Raw genomic sequence first — 23662 nt, forward strand, 5'->3', positions numbered from 1 at the left:
TAACTAATAACTTCACTTTATATCTTGTTTAACATCTGAAATATGCATTCGCGACCGTTCTTTTAGAGCCGCCCCGGTAACTCTGCCGTGCGTTTATCTGACGTCATGTTTGCGGACATTGTGGCGTAAGTCTGTCTCGGAACACTGTCTGAGATTGTAAGATCCTACTCCCAAATAGTCGGATCTTGTTCCTATTAAGGTTGCACAACATTGCCTCCTATGATTCCATCACTAATGTTCCTTGCTCACGCTTAATTGTCAAATGTACATGTAACCTAGCTGCTACTGAGCATTCCTGATCGCATAAATATGCATAATACTTGGCTTAAATACGTGAAGGGAATGCACATATGCATTACACGATTTATATGGAAAGATCGTATCTTTAAACTACATTACAAGGTTCTGGCGAAGCCGCTCACGGAATGAGGCTTGGCTTTCTCAGGAATCACACGTATTGTATGTCTGACGCATGTTACTGATTGTTACCCGGGCCCAGTAGGGTGGCGGAGGGGGGGTAGATCTGGCAACTACGCTGGCTGCGCTGGAACTCGCGTTGTTCCAAAACTGACATTTTCTACGAAGAAGCGTTTACGAAGTTCCATTGAAAGTGGGTGTGTCTAACTGCAGGGAGCATCTGTATATCCGAGAGCCGGAGGAGGAGCAGTTCGAGTGGGATGGTTTCCGGCGCCCCTTCGATGGCCGCCTCTGCATCTGCACCTTTGCCCTAATGCTGGTCGTCTGGGCCGTCCTCAGGGTGCACCGAAGATATACGGAAACTGGCAGAAACCCTCTGGACGGGGGGCGAGTCTACAGCGACTTCCTGCACGTCATCGGAATATTCTGCATGCAAGGTACGCCAGTATTCCTCGTTTACCTTAGCGACAGTCTAAAGTATCAGAAAACCGTCCTGCAGACATGTCGGAGGTTCTTGTCAAACTTTTGTGTCTGAGGTAAGGTTACGATTCAGACGGTTTTGTGTGATCGTGTACCAGAGACCAGGGCGATTTTGGAGAGGAAAAAAACATTGGTCTATATACTGAGATACTGAGTAGGCCACTGATCTCAATACTATACTTGCAACTCGACTGTAGTTCAAATGGTTCAACTGGTTCTGAGCACTATGGGACTTAACATCTGAGGTCATCAGTCCCCTAGAGCTTAGAACTACTTAAACCTAACTAACCTAAGGACAACACACACATTCATGTCCGAGACAGGATTCGAACCTGCGACCGTAGCGGTCTCGCGGTTCCGGACTGAAGGGCCTAGAACCTCTCGGCCACAACGGCAGGCCCGACTGTAGTATTCGCTGTCCACGCAAGAGCACTAATTTCAGGCTGGTACATCAATCGCCTGTTCAATACTGGATTTGGCCTGCGCTCATTATTGTCAATGTGAGGTTTTAACATACAGATTTTTCCAGCACAAATTCTCACACTGCAGTGGAGAGTGTGCTGATTTGATGCTTCCTGACACACTAAAACTGCGTACCGGACCGTGACTCGAACCTGGGACCTTTGCCTTTCGTGGACAAGTGATTACCGACTGAGCTGTCTAAATACGACACAGATCCCTCTTCACTTCTTTACCTCCGCCAGTACCTACTCCTCCTCATTCGAACTTGTGAAAGGTAGTGTTCTGGGTTAGAGTTCCGTTCCGAAACACGATTTTGATCTGCCAGGAAGCTTCAAAACAGCTCAGTTCTCCGCTGCAGAGTGAGAGCCCCCCGGAAAGGACTTTTACATTAGATTTGATATTTTTCTAGGCATTAAACTGTACGGGACCTAACGACATGCCACAGACTGTAGATACAGTCCAATGAAATTAATACCAATGCCTGAACTCGAATGTTGAGTAAAAAATTAGAAGGATTATATAAATGAGTGCTTCAGTATAACGAATTGTTATGAAATACTTAATGCATACTGAAGAGCTTACTTGCTTTGGAAGGAAGGACTGGGCCATAAGATCTAACATCATTGGTAACGTCCATACATGTCAACATAATTTATTGAACTCACAATTATTACAATTAAAACAGATCACGTTAATTAAGAAAAGAAGACGCAAATATTGAGACTTTGGAAAAATTTGAAAACCAAGTCAAATTAATAAAATTCAACAATTAATTACAGTGTGTTAATTAAGAGAAAACTTTCATGATTTAAATATTGAACCAAGCCTAAAAGCCTGATACGACTAATCAGTAGGAAAGGGACTTTAATAATTTCAGGGAGAGATAATTTCAAATAACAGAAACTAGCTCCCTCTGCCCCACAATTATCATGTAGTTTTACAAGAGTGTAAGAATCAAGAGGAGCACTATCACCCCGACGTCACAGAGATTACCCCCCCCCCTCCCCCCCCCAAAAAAAAAAAACATTGGGACGCCTTACATTTAAGTAAGAATTCTGCTGCCAAGGGAGCGGACAATACAGACGCTAAGAACCCCTACTTAAGCAAACACTGCCCATGCGGAATACTGTAAACAATACACCCAAAACAGCAGCTTAAGCTCCCCGTCTGGACACAAAAGGAATAAGGTGCTGCCTCACAATACCAAAGTTAAATTACATGACAATATGCTTTTATCATGTAATAGAGGGGAATTTACTGGGCCACAACGAAACCCAAATTTACAGAATACCTCTTTACGTGAAATATGCCGCTTGGGAAGAAACAAAACTTCAGAAAAAATTATAACTATTCGCAAATTTTGATTTTTAAAATAGTCTTAAAAAGCCAAGACACACTGAAATTAGACTAAACAGTGCAGAGACTTAAGTGAGAGGCTGAGTGGAGCACTTTGTTTGACAGTGTCTTAAGGAAAAAACAAACAGACAAATATACGGCCGGTTAGAGGGATTAACTGTCACCAATTCCACTCCAAACGATAACGAACCGGCCGGCACACCAACATCAGAGGTTCTCCAAACAATTTTGCATTATTAAGCGGCCTAAAAATCACCATGTACTTAAAAACCTGCTGACCATTTAATAAGCCCTGTGGCGATGGTCGGACACACAAATGTCAGCATGGACACGAGCGGTTGCCGTGGAGGTCACCGATCAAGAAAATAGGCACAGTTGACAGCAAGAGGACCGCGGAATGAAAGGACTGAAAATCCGCTGGCCAGTAATCCGAGGCCCTTTGAGGAACTTCACCTCGCATGCACTGCACGCCACTATCGGCGCCTCATAAGTCGACCCAGCAGCTCCGGCCCGTGTGCCTCGAAGCTCTGCTAGCCACACATTGAACGCCACTACACGTCCTGGCAGCCCGATCACACCGCCGCCTTCCTAGGCAATGATCGAATTTAAAGACGTGGCGCGATTGTCTCTCGTGAACAGACTGATCACTTTTTCCCCCACTATTTGTACGCTCCTAGTCAGTTAGTTACGTATTTCACACATCATTTGAATGATTCTTTTATTGAAATGGTGTAGGACGAGTCAGTTTACGGGTTATGTATACCTGTTTAGTGTTAACATTAATGACCACATTATTTGTAGTATTATTCATGCAACGACACTTAAAACTAGGTTTTTATTCATGCATGCTGCATAGGGAGTTGTCACGCAGATTAATTTCAGTAGTGAATATATGTAATGCGATGGTGCAATTGAGATACATAACTCATCGAAGACATACCTACATGACGCCTCCTCATGAACACCACACGTTATTCTTACTGCTCGCTTTTGCACAATTGACACTATCTTTCCAGGAGATGAGTTACCTCAGAAAACTATTGCTGAGTGGAAATATGCTAAATACAGGGTGATCCACTGATCGCGACCGGGCCAAATATCCCACTAAATAAGCGTCAAACGAAAAATCTACACAGATCGAAACTTGTCTAGCTTGAACGGGGAAGCCAGATGGCGCTATGGTTGGCCCGCTAGATGGCGCTCCCATACACCAAACGGATAACAACTGCGTTTTTTAAAAATAGGAACCCAAATTTTTTATTACATATACGTGTAGTACGTAAAGAAATATGAATGTTTCAGTTGGACACTGTTTTCGCTTTGTGATAGATGTGGCTGTAATAGTCACAAACATTTTAGACGAACAGTTGGTACTAGATAGGTTTTTTAAATTAAAATACAGAACGTAGGTACGTTTGAACATTTTATTTCGGTTGTTCCAATGTGATACATGTACCTTTGTGAACTTATCATTGCTGAGAACGCATGCTGTTACAGCGTGATTACCTGTAAATACCACATTAATGCAATAAATGCTCAATATGATTCCTGTCAACATCAACGAATTTGGCCATACGTGTAACGACATTCCTCTCAACAGCCAGTAGTTCGCCTTCCGTAATGTTCGCACATGCATTGACAATGCGCTGACGCATGTTGTCAGGCACTGTCGGTGGATCACGATAGCAAATATCTTTCAACTTTACCCACAGAAAGAAATCCGGGGACGTCAGATCCGGTGAACGAGAGGGTCATGGTATGGTGCTTCGCCGACCAATCCATCTGTCATGAAATACGCTATTCAATACCGCTTCAACCGCACGCGAGCTATGTGCCGGACATCCATCATGTTGGAAGTACATCGCCATTCTGTCATGCAGTGAAACATCTTGTAGTAACATCGGTAGAACGTTACGTAGGAAATCTGCTTACATTGCATCATTTAGATTGCCATCGGTAAAATGGGGGCCAATTATCCTTCCTCCCATGATGCCGCACCATACATTAACGCGCTAAGGTCGCTGATGTTCCACTTGTCGCAGCCATCGTGGATTTTCCGTTGCCCAATAGTGCATATTATGCCGGTTTACGTTACGGCTGTTGGTGAATGACACTTCGTCGCTAAATAGAACGCGTACAAAAAAACCGTCATCGTCCCGTAATTTCTCTTGTTCCCAGTGGCTGAACTGTACACGACGTTCAAAGTCGTCGCCATGCAATTCCTGGTGCATAGAAATATGGTACGGGTGCAATCGATGTTGATGTAGCATTCTCAACACCGACGTTTTTGAGATTCCTGATTCTCGCGCAGTTTGTCTGCGGATTAGCCGCGACAGCAGCTGAAACACCTTCTTGGGCATCATCATTTGTTGCAGGTCGTGGTTGACGTTTCACATATGGCTGAACACTTCCTGTTTCCTTAAATAACGTAACTATCCGGCGAACGGTCCGGACACTTGGATGATGTCGTCCAGGATAACGAGCAGCATACATAGCACACGCGCGTTGGGCATTTTGATCACGACAGCCATACATCAACACGATATCGACCTTTTCGGCAATTGCTAAACGGTCCATTTTAACACGGGTAATGTATCACGAAGCAAATGCCGTCCGCACTGGCGGAATGTTACGTGATACCACGTAGTTATACGTTTGTGACTATTACAGCGCCATCCATCACAAAGCAAAAATAGTGGTCCAACTGCAACATCCATATTTCTTTACGTACTACACCAATATGTGATAAAAATGGAGGTTCCTATTTAAAAAAAAAAACGCAGTTCATATCCGTTTGACCTATGGCAGCGCCAGCTAGCGGGACAAGCATAGCGCCATCTGGTTTCCCCCTTCAAGCTAACGAGGTTCGTTCATTCTAGATTTTTCGTTTGATGCTTATGTCGTGAGATATTTGGCCCGGTCACTATCAATGGACCACCCTGTATCTTAAGAAGTTGATCCGCTTGTTACCAAGACAAGCAATTAAACGAAGAGCGAAAGTAGCTGAAATTAATTATTGCAGAAGCTCAGTAATATGCTTCTTTCCTTCAAGTAATCTATAACATGTACACCCAAAAATTTGGAGCATTCTACCCTATTTACTGACTCTTTCTCATTTCCTATATCAATTGTTGGCATGACTGTATTTGTTGTACGGAACTGAGTATAGCGTACTGTTTCAAAATTGAGGAAAGGTCCACTTTCTGAGAAACAATTAATAGTTCTTTAAAAAACACGAATAAGAATCTGCTCTTTCGCTTTCTCTCTAATGCAATTTTTTATAACACTAGTATTGTTTGCAAAAATGGCCAATGCTGCTTGTTGAATGTTAAGTGGAAGGTCATTCACAGAAGGAATAGGAGAGAAACAAAAATCGAAACATATGGGGATCCCTTTGTGATTTCTCCTCAATCACTACAATTTTTTACCTTTCCAATATTGTTCAAATTATTCAGCACAACGTTTAGCGGTCTGTTTTTTAAGTATGATTCAGACCAGTTGTGTGTAAAGCCATCAGTTCCGTAAAGCTTAAATTTTTCTAAGTGTGTGAGATGATCTACACACTCAAACGCCTTGGAAAGCTCACAACTAATACCATCTGGCGAAACCTTATCATTTAAAGCTTGCAGTATTTGGTCTATAAATGGTATTCTCAGTCAAGCAACCCTTTGGGAATGCAAAATGTGATACGCTATGCAAATTGTTTCTCCTTAAATGTGAAACTACTCTTGAGTACAATACTTCTTCGAGAATTTTGGAAAAATAAGTTGTAACGAAACTGGATGATCATTATTTCAGTCTTTCTGATCACCTTTCTGATTAAGCGGTTTAATAACTGCATATTCTAATCTGTCTGGAAAAGTCCTCTTCTCTGCTGATGCAACTCAGAGGACATTACAACAACTTTTCAGGATTCTGTTTGAAATTACATCAACACCATATGAGCTCTTGTTTTTTTTTTTTAGAATTCTTACAATTCTGTTATTTTCAGTGAAGAATGCTGGTGCTACCTGTAATTGATTAAAGTTTTGTGGAATGGTATTCTTAATATATCCATTTTCTTCTTCTACTGAACCATTTAATCTTATTTTTGGTGACACATTTAGGTAGTTATGTTAAAAGTACTCGCAACTCGTGAATAATCGGTCTCAACAATGTTATTTAGTTTAGCTGTTATATTATCTCGCTGAATGATTGGCTGTCCTGTTTCCTGTTTGATAATATCCCAAATACTTTTAATCTTATTATCTGCATTATTTATTTCTGTCAGAACATTCAGAATTCTGCATATTTTAATGTCTTTAGTGTACAAGTAATGTCAGATCTTCACTTATTCTGGCATGATAAATTTCCCTCTTATATGAGATTTTAATTACCTTAGTTATCCATAATTTACTTGTTTTTGCAAATGGATTTAATGGATAACGTTTTAGGAACACAGCTTCCTGATGTTGACGCAAAACCACTATGGATTAAATTGATTTTGGCACTAGCGTCTCCTTCTCTATGTACCTCATCCCATACCACCTATATTTAGCTTAATCTTAAAACACTGTATCCTGTTCACATTAAGGGGCTCCGGAACGCCCTATACTTGCAATGTTAAAATAACGCTTATAAATTACATCTTTCCTCACAAAGTATTTGAGGTAGGAAGTTGAACTTTTTACAGATTATTTATTGGAATATGGGCTACAACTTAACACAGGGATTTTACAAAATTTTAGTTCAGTTATTAAAGATGATTTTTTTTCAATTGTAATGAAAATTCACAACATTTTTTGCAATTTTTTATTTATATATTCAAAAATATACAGTTTTTTGGAAAAAGGCTGTGTTAAATTATGCAGAAGGTACTGTGTAACATTTACTGAAAGTTTGAAACAAATATGTTTGGAAGATCCTTACAAAACATGTAATTAGTATGAGAAAATAAAAGTTTTGGGAATCGAGCGACAAAGATTGGATTAACTTTTTAGTGCATTCCAGGTCCATAGGATGGATTATCTTCATCCTCTGCAAACTCCTCCTCCAGCTTCCTCTTGTTCCTCCTCCTGTTTACTCTTGCTTGTATTTCTAGACTCTTTACAGCCCTGTCTGCAGCCCGAAGGCGTTCCTTGTCTAAAGCAAGCATCGCTCGTACTATGTTAGAACCTATCTTCATTCCCATATTTCTAAATACCTTGCACCTTACAATGTTGCCATCATTGAAAGTCGCAACAGCATCATACACACCAAAGTGAAGTGTTTCTATTCCAACAAATACAGTCTTGGGGATTCTCGATCATATAACACTATTTACACTTTCATTGGGGTTTTGAGTTTTTCCGTGAATACACTTTTTCAACAATTCAGGTGCTGCTAAGTCTCTGAAAATAGGTTTTATACTTTATCTCACATCACTAAAATGTACCTGATGAACACGGACGTTAATAATAACACCATTTGACAGCAGTTTAACAGCGCCACAGTGGGTCACGCCCATGCAGAACACATTTCAAAAAAAATTTAAAAATAGTTGTAGTCTTCGGAATTGAATAAATTATATATCTATTAAAAGGTAATAGTCTGCAGATTCAGAAAACGCAAAAAAGTAAAAATTGAACTTTTCATGATTTTGAGCCTTTCCGGAGCCCCTTAATAAGCCTCACTGCTTTGTATGTACCTGCCTCATGGTTGTAAGCTGCTGTATTGTTTAATTTTATTAATTAAGTATCATGATCATCCATTAAGAAATGGATACAAATTAATTGTTTCAGAGGGAACACCGCCTATAAATATGTTATCCATCAGGGTCCTGTTATCTTGCCGCACATGAAATCTATCTTATGAATGAAAATACGTTGTATACGTTGGAAATTAATTTTCTGGGCAACCGAAAGTGTTTTATAATGCAAACCAACGTATGGGATGGTGAAATTACGAACATATTTGCGAATGTATTTCGTCAGAAGAAAGTTTAGACGGACATTCCCCGTGAGATGCCTTCTAACACAAATATGTAACGCATTCATTTTGGTTACATGTTTGTAATTGTGAATTATTGTTTATTCTAGGGCACCTCGCCAGGAAACCAGTGTATGATTAGTTTTGACGAAAGCATGAAAAAACCGTCTGATGTTGAATTGTTCGAAACGGTAACGGTACTTTTTGAATAAAATAACCTAAAAATAATTTATCGCTGGTTTCTTTACACCATCAACAGCTTATTTCATATAAGAGCCACGGTTGTCAATCATGTCTTTATCCGACGCATACGCATGTATAAAAGAAGTGTACAAGAGTGCGATTAAAATTCTGGGTGAAAGGATATAAATGATAAGATTGTCTGATGGCGTGGCTATCCTCATTGAAAATGAAGAAGAATTTTAGAATCTGTTGGATGTTATGCACAGAGTAATGAGTGCAGAATAAGGGTTCAGAGTAAACAGCAAACAGATAAAAGTAATGAGAAGTAGCAGAATTGAGAATAACGTGAAACTTAAAAACATCAATAGTGGTGACCACGAAGTATATGATGTTATGGAATTCTTCTGTTTTGCAAGAAAAATAAGCCATGACGGATGAAACAGGGAGGACATAAAACTCCGACTAGCACAGGGGGAAGGGCATTCCTGTCCAAGAGAAGTCTACTATTATCAAACAAAAGCCTTAATTTGAGGAAGAAATTTCTGAGAATCTATGTTGGGAGCACAGAACTGTGTGATAGTGAATCACGGACAGTTGAAAAGCTTGAACAGAAGAGCATCGAAGCGTTTGAGGTGTGGCGCTACAGAACAATGTTGCAAATTAAGTGCAGTGGTAAACTAAGGAATGACGAGGTTCTCCACAGAAAGAAACATACGGAAAATACTGACAAGGAGAAGGGGCGGGACGACAGAACACATGTTACAGCATCGGACAATAACTTCCACGTTACTAGAGGGAGCTGCAGTGGGTAAGAATCAGCAGGGTAAGACAGGTATTCGAAACAAGCAACAAATCAACAAATGATCGAAGAGTCCACGGGGCTACTGCCGGTTCACAGTATCCAACGAACAATATTTCGGCCATGAGCCATGTGGCCATCGTCAGATGCGCTGACGAACTGAACTCCTTGGGCACACGGCCCACTAATGTCCCCTGCCCCCGAGTCGCACCGTCCGCGGTCCGCACCCGCGGCCGCAAGTCGGCGTCTGCGATAGCTTTGAGTAAGTTCCCTGCCCGCAATGTTCGCCAGATCGTTTTCTTTGCAGACATGCTCCTCAGCTAAACTCAGTGTTGGATCCCATACATTGCTATGATTATAACCGTAATCCCGGTTGATGAGATCGTCCTCGGTGTGAATTTCTACGACCCGTCTAACGACGCTGTCCGAGTATTTGGAAGTCTGTGCCAAGATCCTTGTACGTTTGTACTCCATGGCGCGATTCTCGAACAAACAGTGCTTTGCGACTGCTGACTTCTTGGGATACATCAGTCAAGTGTGCCTCTGGTGTTTTCGGGAACGATCTTCGAATGTACGCACTGTCCATCCAATATTTGTCCTCCCACATTGACACGTAATCTGGTATACGCTGGCCTTGACGCTTCCCAAGAATGCTCGTATTTTATTGGGCTTCTTTTTTGTGCGTCCGATTTTTCCCGGTAGTGCGTCAGTGTACGGTATAAAGGCAGTGACTGCCTCGTCCTCCATGACTTCCTCCGTGACTTTTTTCCGTCTGCGCAAATGATTCAAATGGCTCTAAGCACTGTGGGACTTAACATCTGAGGTCATCAGTCCCCTAGACTTAGAACTAACCTAAGGACATCACACACATCCATGACTGAGGCAGGACTGGAACTTGTGACCGTAGCAGCAGCGCAGTTCCGGACTGAAGCGCCTAGAACCGCTCGGCCACAGCGGCCGGCCTGTCTGCACAGATTGTACTGTTGTGCTGGAGCGGAGAGCTCCCCTAAACTTCCATTCTGGGTACCAGTTTTTTTTTTTTTTTCGGAGTACGGTTCTGAGTTGTTCCAGCTCCTGGGGCAGACTCTTTGCGTCTGAATTTGCGCGCGTCATGTGTATCGGTGTTTTTAGTACTCCATTTCTCTGCGAAGGGTGGTGGCAGGTGTGTGTACGCAGATACAGGTCAGTGTGCGTTTTCTTCCGATACACGCCGTGACCCAAGGTGCCGTCAGCACGTCCAGGAATGGTAATCTTCCTCCTGCTAAGGTCTCCATAGTGAATTTGATGTTGGGATGTGTGGAGATCAAATGTGTAAGGAAGTCAAGGAGTTCATCTCTTACATGGGGCAACATAAAGAACGTGTTATCCACATAACGGAAAAAGCACGTGGGTTTCCATTTGGATGACACAAGAACTTCCTCCTCGAAGTACCTCATACACAAGTTAGCGACCACAGGCGAGAGTGGGCTGCCCATTGCGACTTCTTTCGTTTTATCATAGTATTCTCCATTCAACAGAAAATACGTGGAGATCAGGACATGTCTAAAAAGATCGATGGACGTTTCGTCAAATTTCTGACCAATGAGTGCCTCTCGTAATGTACCCTGGTGAATAACGAAAAGACGTCAAAACTCACCAGGCTAAGTTTTTCACCTCGAAATTTTTGAGATGTTGTACAAAATCCACAGAACTGCTGATATCATGAGACCGTTTACCCACATAAGGGCTTAACATTTCCGTGAAGTATTTTGGCAGCCAATACGTAGGTGGCCTAATGTTGCTGACAATGGAGCGCTACCACACCCCTTTTTTGTGAACTTAAGGGAGTCCATAAAGTCTTAGGGGTACAGGTCCTTGAGGTAACAGTTTCTTGGCGCCCCCCTGTGGTAAATCCACGTCCTTGAGAACAGCCCTGGTCTTGTTCTCCGCCTTTTTTATGGGGTGTGGGAGGTCAGCGTTGATCTTCCTGTAGCAGTCGACATTTATCAGGCTCTGCATGTTCTCAGTGTAGTCCTAGAGGGAAAGAACAACAGCAGCGTTGCCTTAACCAGCAAGTAGGACACCATCCTCGGGGCACTCTCTCGGGTTCCAAGCAGCCGCCCTCTCTCTGCTGGTAATTTTCGACTTCCTAAGATTAGTTCTCCTAAGAGCACGGCAGGTTTCACGATGTACGTCTTCAGCTGCTTCAGGCGGTAGTCGCGCCGCAACTTGTTCAAATGCGCTGACGGTGTCGGCGACCGGTGTGATCTTAGTGTGGGAGAAAACTTAAGTCGCTTCTCCAGAACTGAAGCCGCATCGTCAGTCAGCTCGATATCAGACAGATTAATGATCGTCTTGCACGAGGCTTCCGGTGACGGTTTGTCAGAGAGGCATGAGAATTTTGATATTTGACGTCCTGTGGTCTTCCCATGGGCGGACTTGCCTACCGGTCAGGTAACACCATCAATCCAATCCCAGGTCCAGGAATTAAAAAGACCGGGCAGTTTTAAATGTAGTACAAATAATTCCTGTGATTTGTTGTCAATGGCCGGCAGTGGTGGCCGAGCGGTTCTAGGTGCTACAGTCTGGCACCGCGCGACCGTAACGGTCGCAGGTTCTAATCCTGCCTCGGGCATGGGTGTGTGTGATATCCTTAGGTTAGTTAGGTTTAAGTAGTTCTAAGTTCTAGCGGACTGATGACCTCATAACTTAAGTCCCATAGTGCTCAGAGCTATTTGAACCATTTTTTGTTGTCAATGCTTCGATGGGTAAAGTGCAAGCGTTCACATATCAAATCAAGATTGGTGTGCTTCTTAATTCTCCTAGCTGATGCAGAATCATTGTGATGCACGACTTTTGCAAAGGTCGACACAACATGCTGGGCACGACATCTCTCCAGAAATGCAAGAGCACTCAGAAAACGGATCTTCGGTGTTGCAGCTTTTCGAATTCCTCCACGCTGCGACGCATCTTCCCCCCCCCCCCTCCCCCCCCCCCCCAACCCGTAAACCTATATGACGGGATTCTTCAGTTTCTCCGGGCGTATTAGTTGATCGAACAGTCCCCTGGTGTACTGCCGGTTCATAGTGTCCAACGGGCACAATGTTTCAGCGATCAGACATGTTGCCAACGTCAGGTGCGCTGACGAACAGAGCCCCTGGGGGCGTGCAGCCGACTAATATCCCTGGAAGTCTGTGGCAATCTCGTGGTACTCCATCGCGTGATACTCGGATAAACAGTGCTCTGGGACCACTGCATTGTTGGGATACTTCAGTCGAGTGTGGCTCTGGTGTTCCCGGCAGCGACCTTCGACTGTGCACACAGTCTGTCCAGTCTATTTCTCCCCACATTGACATGACAGCAAACAAAACGATCTGGTTACCAGGGCGGACAGAGAACTTACAGCAACGGTATCACAGACACCGACCAGCGTCTCCGCGACCGCCGAAGTGGTGCTGTGGGCACGGACCGCGGCTGGAGCGGGAGAAACTGGAGTCAGATCAACAAATAACTGCTCCTATGAGATGAAAATATTGGCGCAGGAGAGGAATCCGTGGTGGACACTCATCATCAAACCAGACTAATCTGAAGAAGATAGACTGATACGGACAACTGTGGATGTGAATGCACTGTGAAAAGGCAGCGGTGGAGGTTAAATTGCCCGCTACAGTCTCTCTTGGCCTCTACCGTCCGCAAGGCTGCCGTGTGCTCTATTCTCTGTAGGTATCGTACTTGTATCGACTGCACAAAGTAGTAAGTGAAAGCGTTGGTTAGTTGTTATTCTTTTCTTTAAATTTTGTAGGGCAGTTAATCTTCTTTCAAGTTATTTCCTTGAATGTTGTTAAAAAAAACAGCACGTAAGTTTCATGGAACCCTTGAGTGATCTCCGTGCCTCCTGCTGAACCAGTATGACAAAGCCAAATGCAATCTGACATCATTCGTTCTCATCGGAACCTTCACTTGGATTTGTCCATCTTGATGCAGTACACAGAACAGGGAGTCGTCTGAAAAGACGACACAGTACCACTCCAATGTTCAGTGTTGCCGTTTGCTATACTACGTCCGACTCGCCTCTCGCTTCCAGTGCAAGGGAACTCGCGAAAGTGGTTCCTATGCCGACATTCTGGGGTGCTCCAGACGTCGTCGCTCTCTTCGTTTGCATACAGTCGTGGGATCCGAAACAACGCAAGCAACAATACTGCAGGACGATTCACTGCAGACTCGAAGGGCCGCAGTCCAGTCGCTACCGAATTCCGACACGTGCTGGCAGCCCCTTCTCCTCCTTACACGAGGCATAACACGGTCTCCTAGCAATCAACCAACATTGAAATATGATATCTGCATGAGAAACCTACTACGTAATCTTGCCTTGTATACGGAATGTAAATAGCATTACTCCTACCTCCTTTGTGTAGTTGCGATGAAATGTCAGTTATGTGCATGTGCAAGCATGCAGTACATTCCATAGCAATTGATATTTATTTCATGTCGTTTTCATGAATGTTGCAATCTTAATAGCCAGGAGTGTAATTTCTCTTACACTGATCCACAGCTGTTTTAGCAGGTAAGATTGAGTCTGTTTGTAGCTAGGAATTTTAAAACATTACTCCCGGCCGGGTCGGATATTTTCTTCGATAAGGGAACGGTGTATCTATTGTCCTACTCATTTCATCTCATATTCGTCGACCCGCAAGTCGCCAAAGTGGCTTCAAATAGAAAGACTTTCACAGACGGCCGAACAACACCAGATGGTGTTTACCGGACAGTATTGTCATACGATCATTTCATTTTTAAAAAGTTACCATGTCTTTGTTGGGAGCGAGGGGGCAGAGGTGATACTATTTGCTTGATTCTCTCGAAGGTTTATCCCATCAACTCACTGGAAAGGCTGCACATCCTCAGTCCAAATGACGCCATTCATTTTAGTAAGGATTGGATGACTGTGTGCACGTGGAGCCGCAGCGTTATGCTATGTTATGGATGTCGATAGAGAGAAGACGAAGGGCACATTCTGGTGGCGGTACATAGTTTATTCTTCTTGAAAAGCATCAGACAGTCTACCGAGTGTCCCGAGCTGACGGATACTTGTCAGTATATACCCAGTTGATCTCGAAGTGCACCAAATGCGCCAGCGAGCTTACCATCTTCATAAAACAGATAGGTGCCATTACATAGGCTAATTTCCTCAAAGAACACCTGATTTCCAGTGACCTGTATGTCACCAACCGACGTATGGGTGTGATAACATACGCTATTCCGTTCGAAGCGCACCAATTGTGTCACCGAGCTTAGCATCCAACTGACGGATGCCAGTACGTGGCAAACACCTCTCTAAGAGCAGCAAATGGTCCACGGAGCTGAACAGCCCAATGCGAAGGATGGTTGCACATTCATAACATGTTTCTCTAAACCTCGGACCTTAGCATCCCCATCCAATGGACAGGTGTCGGTACAATGCCCATTTCTCTCGAAGAGCACCAGATTTGCCAAGTCAACACCCCTATCCAATGTGTGGGTGCTGATACATAACCTATTCCTTTCAAAGGGAACCAAATTGTCCACAAAGTTTAGTGACCTCTTGCAATGTACGGATCATCCTCGACAATGCCACAATCCCTCTCTCCACGAGATGATGAATGGATGTCTGTATTTTAACGTAGCACGTAGATGATAGTTTGATAATCAGGAACTGTACGCCTTCAGCTGTTTGCCACAGTTCGGCCGAATACTGTTGGTGAAATTTCTTCTACCAACAAGATCGGAACTAGCTAACTCCTGTAGCCAAGTTTGGGTGATGTAAATACATTATATCAATCATAAACTAGGACGCTGATGTACAGCTTTTGCTAGGACTTTGTCTGTAATTGGTGCACTCAGGGTGTGCCACGGTAACTCGCGACAGCGTGCGGGTGTCCCTGCTGGTGGCGTCGACCTCTGCGCTGGTGGTGTACACGGCCTACTGCGGCGCCCTCACGGCCTCACTGGCCACCCACCAGCCGCGGCTGCCCTTCACCGACCTAAAGGGCCTGCTGCAGGACGGCTCCTACAAGCTGTTGCTGCTCGCCGGATCCGGAGAGATGACTCTTTTCGCAGTAAGAAACAGACAAATTAGTCTTATCTTTTCCTACTCGTATGTAACTGCCTCTATATTAAGTGCGTTACTGTACTTTTAAAAAGGTAAATCTCACAACAGTGCTGTCCTAGGCGTGGTCCTATTGCGGGGTCGTGTGCAGTTGTCTTCATCCAGCCTTTGAACTCACATACTGAGCCAGTTATTGGGGACCTTCTGTTTAACGTGGACTCCGAACTGCAACACAATGTTGTTTTTTCACGTTATAAGCTTTTGGAACAGGAGAATGAAGTGATATGCGTCAATGAAAAAAAACTAGAAGTCACCAGGAATGGAACACGTGTTCTTCGGACGTGTAGTCTGACATTTCGTTACTATTTCTTTCAACTTTTACCATTATCAACACATCCTGCAGATTATTTGTATTTTTTATTAAAAAATAAAATAAAAGTCCTCATGACACACCAAACAGTACCTTTGTCCCTACAGAATATTCATACGTATTCTCCAAGCAGTTTGCATTTTAAATATCTTTTCTTTCTAATTTTGCAACGTATTCCCCGCTGTATCATCGTTTTCAGTTCTTCAGCTGTCTGAGGAGTAACGCGCAGATATTTGTGGCTGATGGTACGATCTGGCTCCTGAAAGAATTTCGATTCCAATTAATGCAGCAACAAAAAGTCAATAAATTTCTGCATGTCAGTGCCCGTGAGAAACCTACATGCTAATGTACGTAAAGTAACATTTATCGTGTAGTGTTTATGTGTGCAATCTCGGTTATTAGATCATCTAACGATTCGTTTCTGGCTTTTATCACACGAGACATGAGCTAACAATCGCTATCACCGGACATTTTCTTAATGATGATCAAAAGCTGGATTTGGAAGATGATTTAATTTAATTTATGAAAAGTCCAAGCCAATCAATATGATTGAAGGCAAGGAACACAACAGAAAATTAACACAGATGTGGTTAGGTAAGGGGGAGTATCAGAAACAGGATAGGAAACAGGAAAGGTACAATTTCTGATCCACACAAACATAGACTACAACAGTGAGACCATTTCGGCAAAAGTAGTGCTGCGAATAAGTCGAAGCACGACTACAATGTCTTCATCCTTGGCAGTCAGAATAGAAACGTACCTGCGAACGAGTGTTATTTGCTGCCTGCACGACGTTTTTACTTTATTGTTAGCTTTCTCGAGCCACGTCATGGGTAAAAGTGCAACTGCTCCTCAGTTTAAGAGACTGAAAATGTACAGGGTTATTTTTTTCCACCATGTACAAATTTTAGGGATTGATCGATGAGAGGACACGGAACAAAAAGGGCCTAATCAAAAAAATGGTTCAAATGGCTCTGAGCAATATGGGACTCAACTGCTGTGGTCATCAGTCCCCTAGAACTTAGAACTACTTAAACCTAACTAACCTAAGGACATCACACACATCCATGCCCGAGGCAGGATTCGAACCTGCGAGCGTAGCAGTCGCACGGTTCCGGACTGCGCGCCTAGAACCGCGAGACCACCGCGGCCGGCAGGGCCTAATCAACCTAGGTCTAGAAATGAATCGTTTCCGTGCTAGTGACCATTTATTCAATCATACAGTGTTACAGACACTGCCGTCTAATACGCACTGTACCATTCAGCCACAGTTACAGTATTTGTTGAAAATGGTTTCTGTGTGGCTCAGTGCATGCGTGCACGCGTCGTAGCATGTTCTGTGTCACACGTTCACATCGGCCGTGCTGCATGCGAAGTGTGACAAAGGCAGGATGAATACGCTGCAACAGTGTCTCCAAATCTGGAATGGGCTCTGTGTACACGATACTTTTGAGGTGGTCCCATAATCAGAAGTCGCACGGTGAGATCCGATGAACGAGCGGGCCATGCAACTGAACCCCCTTGTCTGACTCATCGACCAGGAAAGGAAGTTAGCGAAGTGTGCTGGAGAACCATCATGTAGCAGCCACATAACCCTTTGAATCATCAATGGAACTTCTTCCAACGTGGGAGGCAAAGTCACCCGCAAGAAACGCCGGTAATTCTGGCCTGTTAGGCGACGTGGAAGGAAGACTGGTCCCAAAATACGTTCGCCAATTATCCCGGCCAACACATTCCGGCTGCATCGATCCTGATGGTTCCTGCCACCATACCATGGAGATTCTGGATACTATTCCACAGATGACTGTTATGAAAGATGAAGATTAGACTTTCCATAAAGGTGGTCTCACCTCTGAATAGGATGGATGACACAAATCCCTTGAATCGTCGTTGCCTGGTGAAGAAACCAGGACCAAACTCCTCGTGATGTGGAAAGTCGGTCGCCAGTAAGCCATGTACACGCTGTAAGTGATAAAGGTAGTAACAATTGTCGTGGAGAATCTTCCACAAGATCATCTGGCTTACCCTGCACTGGCGGGCCAACCGCCTGGTACTGACACAATGGTCGCCTTCCAAGTCTGGTGTCCGAACATTCCTGGTACGTCCTTCATCATTTCCTGCTTCCTGAAACGACCCTGTCCCAGACAAACGGTGAAACACTGTTGCAAACATTGAATGCTGTGGTTGTTGTTGGCGGGGATAGGTTTCCTGGTACAACCTTGTTGCTTGCCTTTCCGTAAATAAACACCATATCGGCAAGCTCTCGATTCGAATACGGAACCATTGTGTACAACGGGACACAATATTACCAACTGCTATGGCAGGAGAGGGCGCTAGGGCACGACATATGAGGAACAGTACCATCTTCTATGCATGCTGTAACTCTGATTGCAAGGTACAGAACGTATTAGACGAGAGAATCTATAGCAAAGTGTGATTGAATAAACGATCTCTAGCATGGAAACCACACATTTCTGGGCATAAGGTCAGTAGACATTTTTGTTCCGTGTCGTCGCGTAGATCAATCCCTAGAGTTTGTACACGAAGAAAAAAATCGCCCTGCGTAACAGTAGTTTAAAGGTATTATAAATGTACTGGATGTCCAGCGAAAGAGTCCCTGATTACAAAAGAAGAAACATCTCGAAAAGTAATATCGACAAGCGAGTGCAACAACAGGTATGTTTAATGTGAGAGCTGTTTGACTTTTACGCAGAAGTAACACAGAACGTCTTAAATATTTCGAAAAGCTGTAAAGTGATGGCGCTGCACGCTGTGCAGCTCGTACGGCGTAAGCGTGACAGTTAAACTCTTTCTCTGAAAGCAGTCCTAGCTATCAGACCACAATCTTTTCGGAATGTGCACACTCGCAGTATGGAGGTGGCACAAACAAACAATGAAATTTGCCACCGCATCGTGTTGTGTCAACGGAAATGGTTTCAAATGCCACACAGATCCCAGCTCGTCCAGGCTTGTGGGATGATTCCAGCAGGTAGTGTCTTTCAATAGACCCCACAAAAATTAGTGACAAGTTGTCACAAGGAGGGCGATCGGGCGAATAAGGAGGCCAATCCGTCCCTGCACGACTAAATTTGCAATAATCCAACGCTACGGCTCCGTTAGCCGGCCGGTGTGGCCGAGCGGTGCTAGGCGCTTCAGTCTGGAACCGCGCGACCGCTACGGTCGCAGGTTAGAATCCTGCCTCGGGCATGGATGTGGGTGATGTCCTTACGTTAGTTAGGTTTAAGTAGTTCTAGGGGACTGATGACCTCAGATGTTAAGTCCCATAGTGCTCAGAGCCATTTGAACCATTTGAACGGCTCCGTTCCTGAAATATTTATCAAGGGTGAAACACCTGTTCGGTGCGATGTGGACTGGGCCCATCTTGAAAGAACCATTTGGTGTCTGATCGAGCCTCCAACGCTCGCTGTGTAGTGACAAATTTTTCCAAAATTGCAGCTTAACGTTAAAAAATGATAGTTTCTTGCATGAAAAACCAGTCAAAACTGCCTCTGCTGCAAACCGCAGCCCATGCAGTGACTTTTGGAGAATACAGGTGTTTCCCTGCATGTAAATGGGTATATTTGGGATCGTAAAATCGTCAGTTTTGTTTATTCATGACTTCATTCAGGTGTAAGTATGCTGTGAACTTGATGCAGCCATCATCAAATTCTTCATTATCAATCATTGTGAGAATGTCTCGCAATAAGGCCTGACTCAGTATTTTCTGCAAACTAGTCTCTACTGTAATTCTTCGGCGGATTTCCTAGGATTTTGTTGAATTATTCCAGAAACCGGGGCGACATTTTCAGGAGTAGCTACCGTGTTTCTGAGCCCTAATTCCCCACTAGAACATCAGCCACGTTGCCTATCCATTGGAATTTGGCGAAGACCTTAGGAATGGTTTTCCCACCGGGACCCTTTGGAATATTTATATCGTGTTTGAAAACTGCGCCTTGTTGCCATAGGATGGCGTTCTCATCCGTGGAATTCCAGTGCCAGAAAAAACATTGTTCAATGGAATAAATGATTTCAGCCTCTTCCTTCCGTACGTTTCAGCGGTGAAAGTGATCGCTCGGAGCTGCGACGTACTATTCATATGCTTTACGTACTGCGATTAGAGCGCCGTCTGTTAGCAACTTTTCAAACTAGAACGAAACTTCTGCAGGACTTCTTTATAACATACTTACAGCTTCCACAGTAAACATATCACTTGTTGGATAAGTCTAATGATATTAGTTTTCGAGATATTTAGTTTAGATATCATGAACTCCTTTGCTGGACATCCTGTATCAATTTGATTGCAATTATTCCGCTTCAGGCTGCTAAAATAATATTTTACTGCAATTTCAACTCATGAATAGTGTCGAGCACTGTGAAATGTTGTAACACACTTAATAAGATAAAGCTGTGACAAGCTGGAACATAGATCCCAGCAGTGTAAAAGCAAATTTATCCGCTGTAACATATACCATGCGAGCACATGATAGAAAGCTGGTGAAATAATAGTATATACGATAAACACTTAAGTCAAGATCTACATCTACACCTACATCTACATTTATACTCCGCAAGCCACCCAACGGTGTGTGGCGGAGGGCACTATACGTGCCACTGTCAGTACCTCCCTTTCCTGTTCCAGTCTCGTATGGTTCGCGGGACGAACGATTGCCGGAAAGCCTCCGTGCGCGCTCGAATCTCTCTAATTTTACATTCGTGATCTCCTCGGGAGGTATAAGTAGGGCAAAGCAATATATTCGATACCTCATCCAGAAACGCACCCTCTCGAAACCTGGACAGCAAGCTACACCGCGATGCAGAGCGCCTCTGTTGCAGAGTCTGCCACTTGAGTTTGGTAAACATCTCCGTAACGCTATCACGCTTACCAAATAACCCTGTGACGAAACGCGCCGCTCTTCTTTGGATCTTCTCTATCTCCTCCGTCATCCCGGCCTGGTACGGATCCCACACTGATGAGCAATACTCAAGTATAGGGCGAACGAGTGTTTTGTAAGCCACCTCCCTTGTTGACGGACTACATTTTCTAAGGACTCTCCCAATGAATCTCAACCTGGCACCCGCCTTACCAACAATTAATTTTATATGATCATTCCACTTCAAATCGTTCCGTAAGTATAATCCCAGATATTTTACAGAAGTAACTGCTACCAGTGTTTGTTCCGCTGTCATATAATCATAGAATAAAGGATCCTTCTTTCTATGTATTCGCAATACATTACATTTATGTATGTTAAGGGTCAGTTGCCACTCCCTGCAGCAAGTGCCTATCCGCTGCAGATCTTCTTGCATTTCGCTGCAATTTTCTAGTACTGCAACTTCTCTGTATACTACAGCATCATCCGCGAAAAGCCGCATGGAACTTCCGACACTATCTACTAGGTCATTTATATATATATTGTGAAAAACAATGGTCCCACAACACTCCCCTGTGGCACGCCAGAGGTTACTTTAAAGTCTGTCCACTGAGAACGACATGCTGTGTTCTGTTTGCTAAAAACTCTTCAATCCAGCCACACCGCTGGTCTGATATTCCGTAGGCTCTTACTTTGTTTATCAGGTGAAAATGCGGAACTGTATGGAACGCCTTCCGGAAGTCAAGGAAAATGGCATCTACCTGGGAGCCTGTATCTAATATTTTCTGGGTCTCATTAACAAAAAAACGAGTTGGGTCTCACGCGATCGCTGTTTCCGGAATCCATGTTGATTCCTACAGAGTAGATTCTGTGTTTCCAGAAATGACATGATACAAGAGCAAAAAACATGTTCTAAAATTCTACAACAGATCGATGTCAGAGATATAGGCGTATCGTTTTGCGCATCTGCTCGACGACCCTTCTTGAAAACTGGGACTACCTGTGCTCTTTTCCAATTATTTGGAACTTTCCGTTCCTCTAGAGACTTGCGGTACACGGCTGTTAGAAGAGGGGCAAGTTCTTTCGCGTACTCTGTGTAGAATCGAATTGGTATCCCGTCAGTTCCAATGGACTTTCCTCTGTTGAGTGATTTCAGTTGGACACTTATTTCGATGTGAGCCATTTTTTCGTTCGTGCTGTGATTTAGAGAAGGAACTGCAGTGCGGTCTTCCTCTGCGAACCCGCGCAGGAGAGCTTCTGTAAAGTTTGGAATGTAGGAGACGAGATACTGGCAGAAGTAAAGCTGTGAATACCGGTCGTGAGTCGTGCCTCGGTAGCCCAGTTGGTAGAGCACTTGCCCGCGAAAGGCAAAGGTCCCGAGTTCGAGTCTCGGTCGGGCACACAGTTTCAATCTGCCAGGAAGTTTCAAATCAGCGCACACTCCGCTGCAGAGTGAAAATCTCATTCTGGTAACATAGTACCTCACTGAAACGTATTCTGGACGTTGAAGCGATCGCTGTGGAATCATTTCTTGGCCTCCGAGGCTACGCCCAATCGATTACTGTTGTGGGGTTGGCTTAAGAGCAAAATTTACACGCGCGGAGTGTATACAATAGATGAACTTCTCGCTCGTACTTTACAAGCAAATATCGCTCCACGCGCAAGTGAAGTGCCCATTGAAAGGGTCAGTAAAGACAACACTGGGTAGACTAATGTCGCTTTGGTTTTGTTCACATGTGAGTGGTAATGAAGAAGGATATGTGACTGACTCCCAAGTAAAGGACCATATGAATGATATCAGATCAGCAGCACCGCAGCTGTCTACAAGAGCTGAAAAGTTTATTACAGTTGATGGTCGTTACTCTGAACATATTTTGTAAGGAAATGTATATTTTTAAATAAAACATTAGATCACATTCATTTACTATCACCTGCATTTATCCTGTTCCCCACTGTTTTTATTAATTTCCTCTGAAACTATTAAGAAGAGGACAAATGTTCATATGACTTTTTTGTTTAGAATCGCGAATACTGTCACCCCTCAAAGAATGTACCTTGTCTCCTGACTTACCCTGTGTATTTACTCAGTACATATTTGCTATTTTTTATGTTTCTGTGCTTCTTAATTTGTTAATACCACTTACTCTGTATACTTGACATATCTTGCACTATTATGCTTAATTTGTTTTGGTTTGGTCTCTTTTATGTTTCATATTATGCTTTTATTGTGTTTATTTCTTGACCGTTTCATTATACATTTCTCTCATCTTTATTTCTCGACAGTTGCATTTTGTATTGCATGGTTTGCTTTTGATGTTTGCTGCTTTCCAGGCCCATCTTAGTTAATGCCTTTCAGACAATAATACGGATTTAGTGCTATTAGTAGTGGATGGCGTTGAGAGCGGCCTTGTTGCTAGCTTTGATTTCTTCAGCTGTCCCTCCCGCGCTCAGCAACAGTTCTGGCGGCGGCCAGTGTATGACGTACACATGTACCGAAGTGTCTCATTTTGATCTACGTGGGAGTCTGTTGACTGGTGTTGCTGTGGTGTCTACGACACTCGGTGGTAAGCTACTTTTCTAGTTCACAGTTTGTCATTATACGGCATTTATGGGGATCATTTTACTTTCTTGAGCCTATAACACATGCCAGGCCGTTCGCAATTGTTTCATAAGTTACATTAGTCTGGCAATGAATGTTTATTTGTTGATTCATTCCT

The 23662-nt window shown here is 43.6% G+C and overlaps 1 protein-coding gene across 1 annotated transcript in view; it reads left to right on the forward strand.

Annotated features, from left to right (window-relative positions):
• Positions 1 to 23662, forward strand: part of LOC126235408 (glutamate receptor ionotropic, kainate glr-3-like) — a 161047-nt gene that overhangs the window by 89007 nt on the left and 48378 nt on the right. The window contains exons 6-7 of the mRNA XM_049944130.1: positions 631 to 854; positions 15500 to 15714. Coding sequence (XP_049800087.1) covers positions 631 to 854; positions 15500 to 15714 — 439 coding nt within the window. The remainder of the gene's footprint in view (positions 1 to 630; positions 855 to 15499; positions 15715 to 23662) is intronic.

The sequence above is a fragment of the Schistocerca nitens genome, chromosome 2 (assembly GCF_023898315.1).
Source record: "Schistocerca nitens isolate TAMUIC-IGC-003100 chromosome 2, iqSchNite1.1, whole genome shotgun sequence".
Classification (NCBI taxonomy): domain Eukaryota; kingdom Metazoa; phylum Arthropoda; class Insecta; order Orthoptera; family Acrididae; genus Schistocerca; species Schistocerca nitens.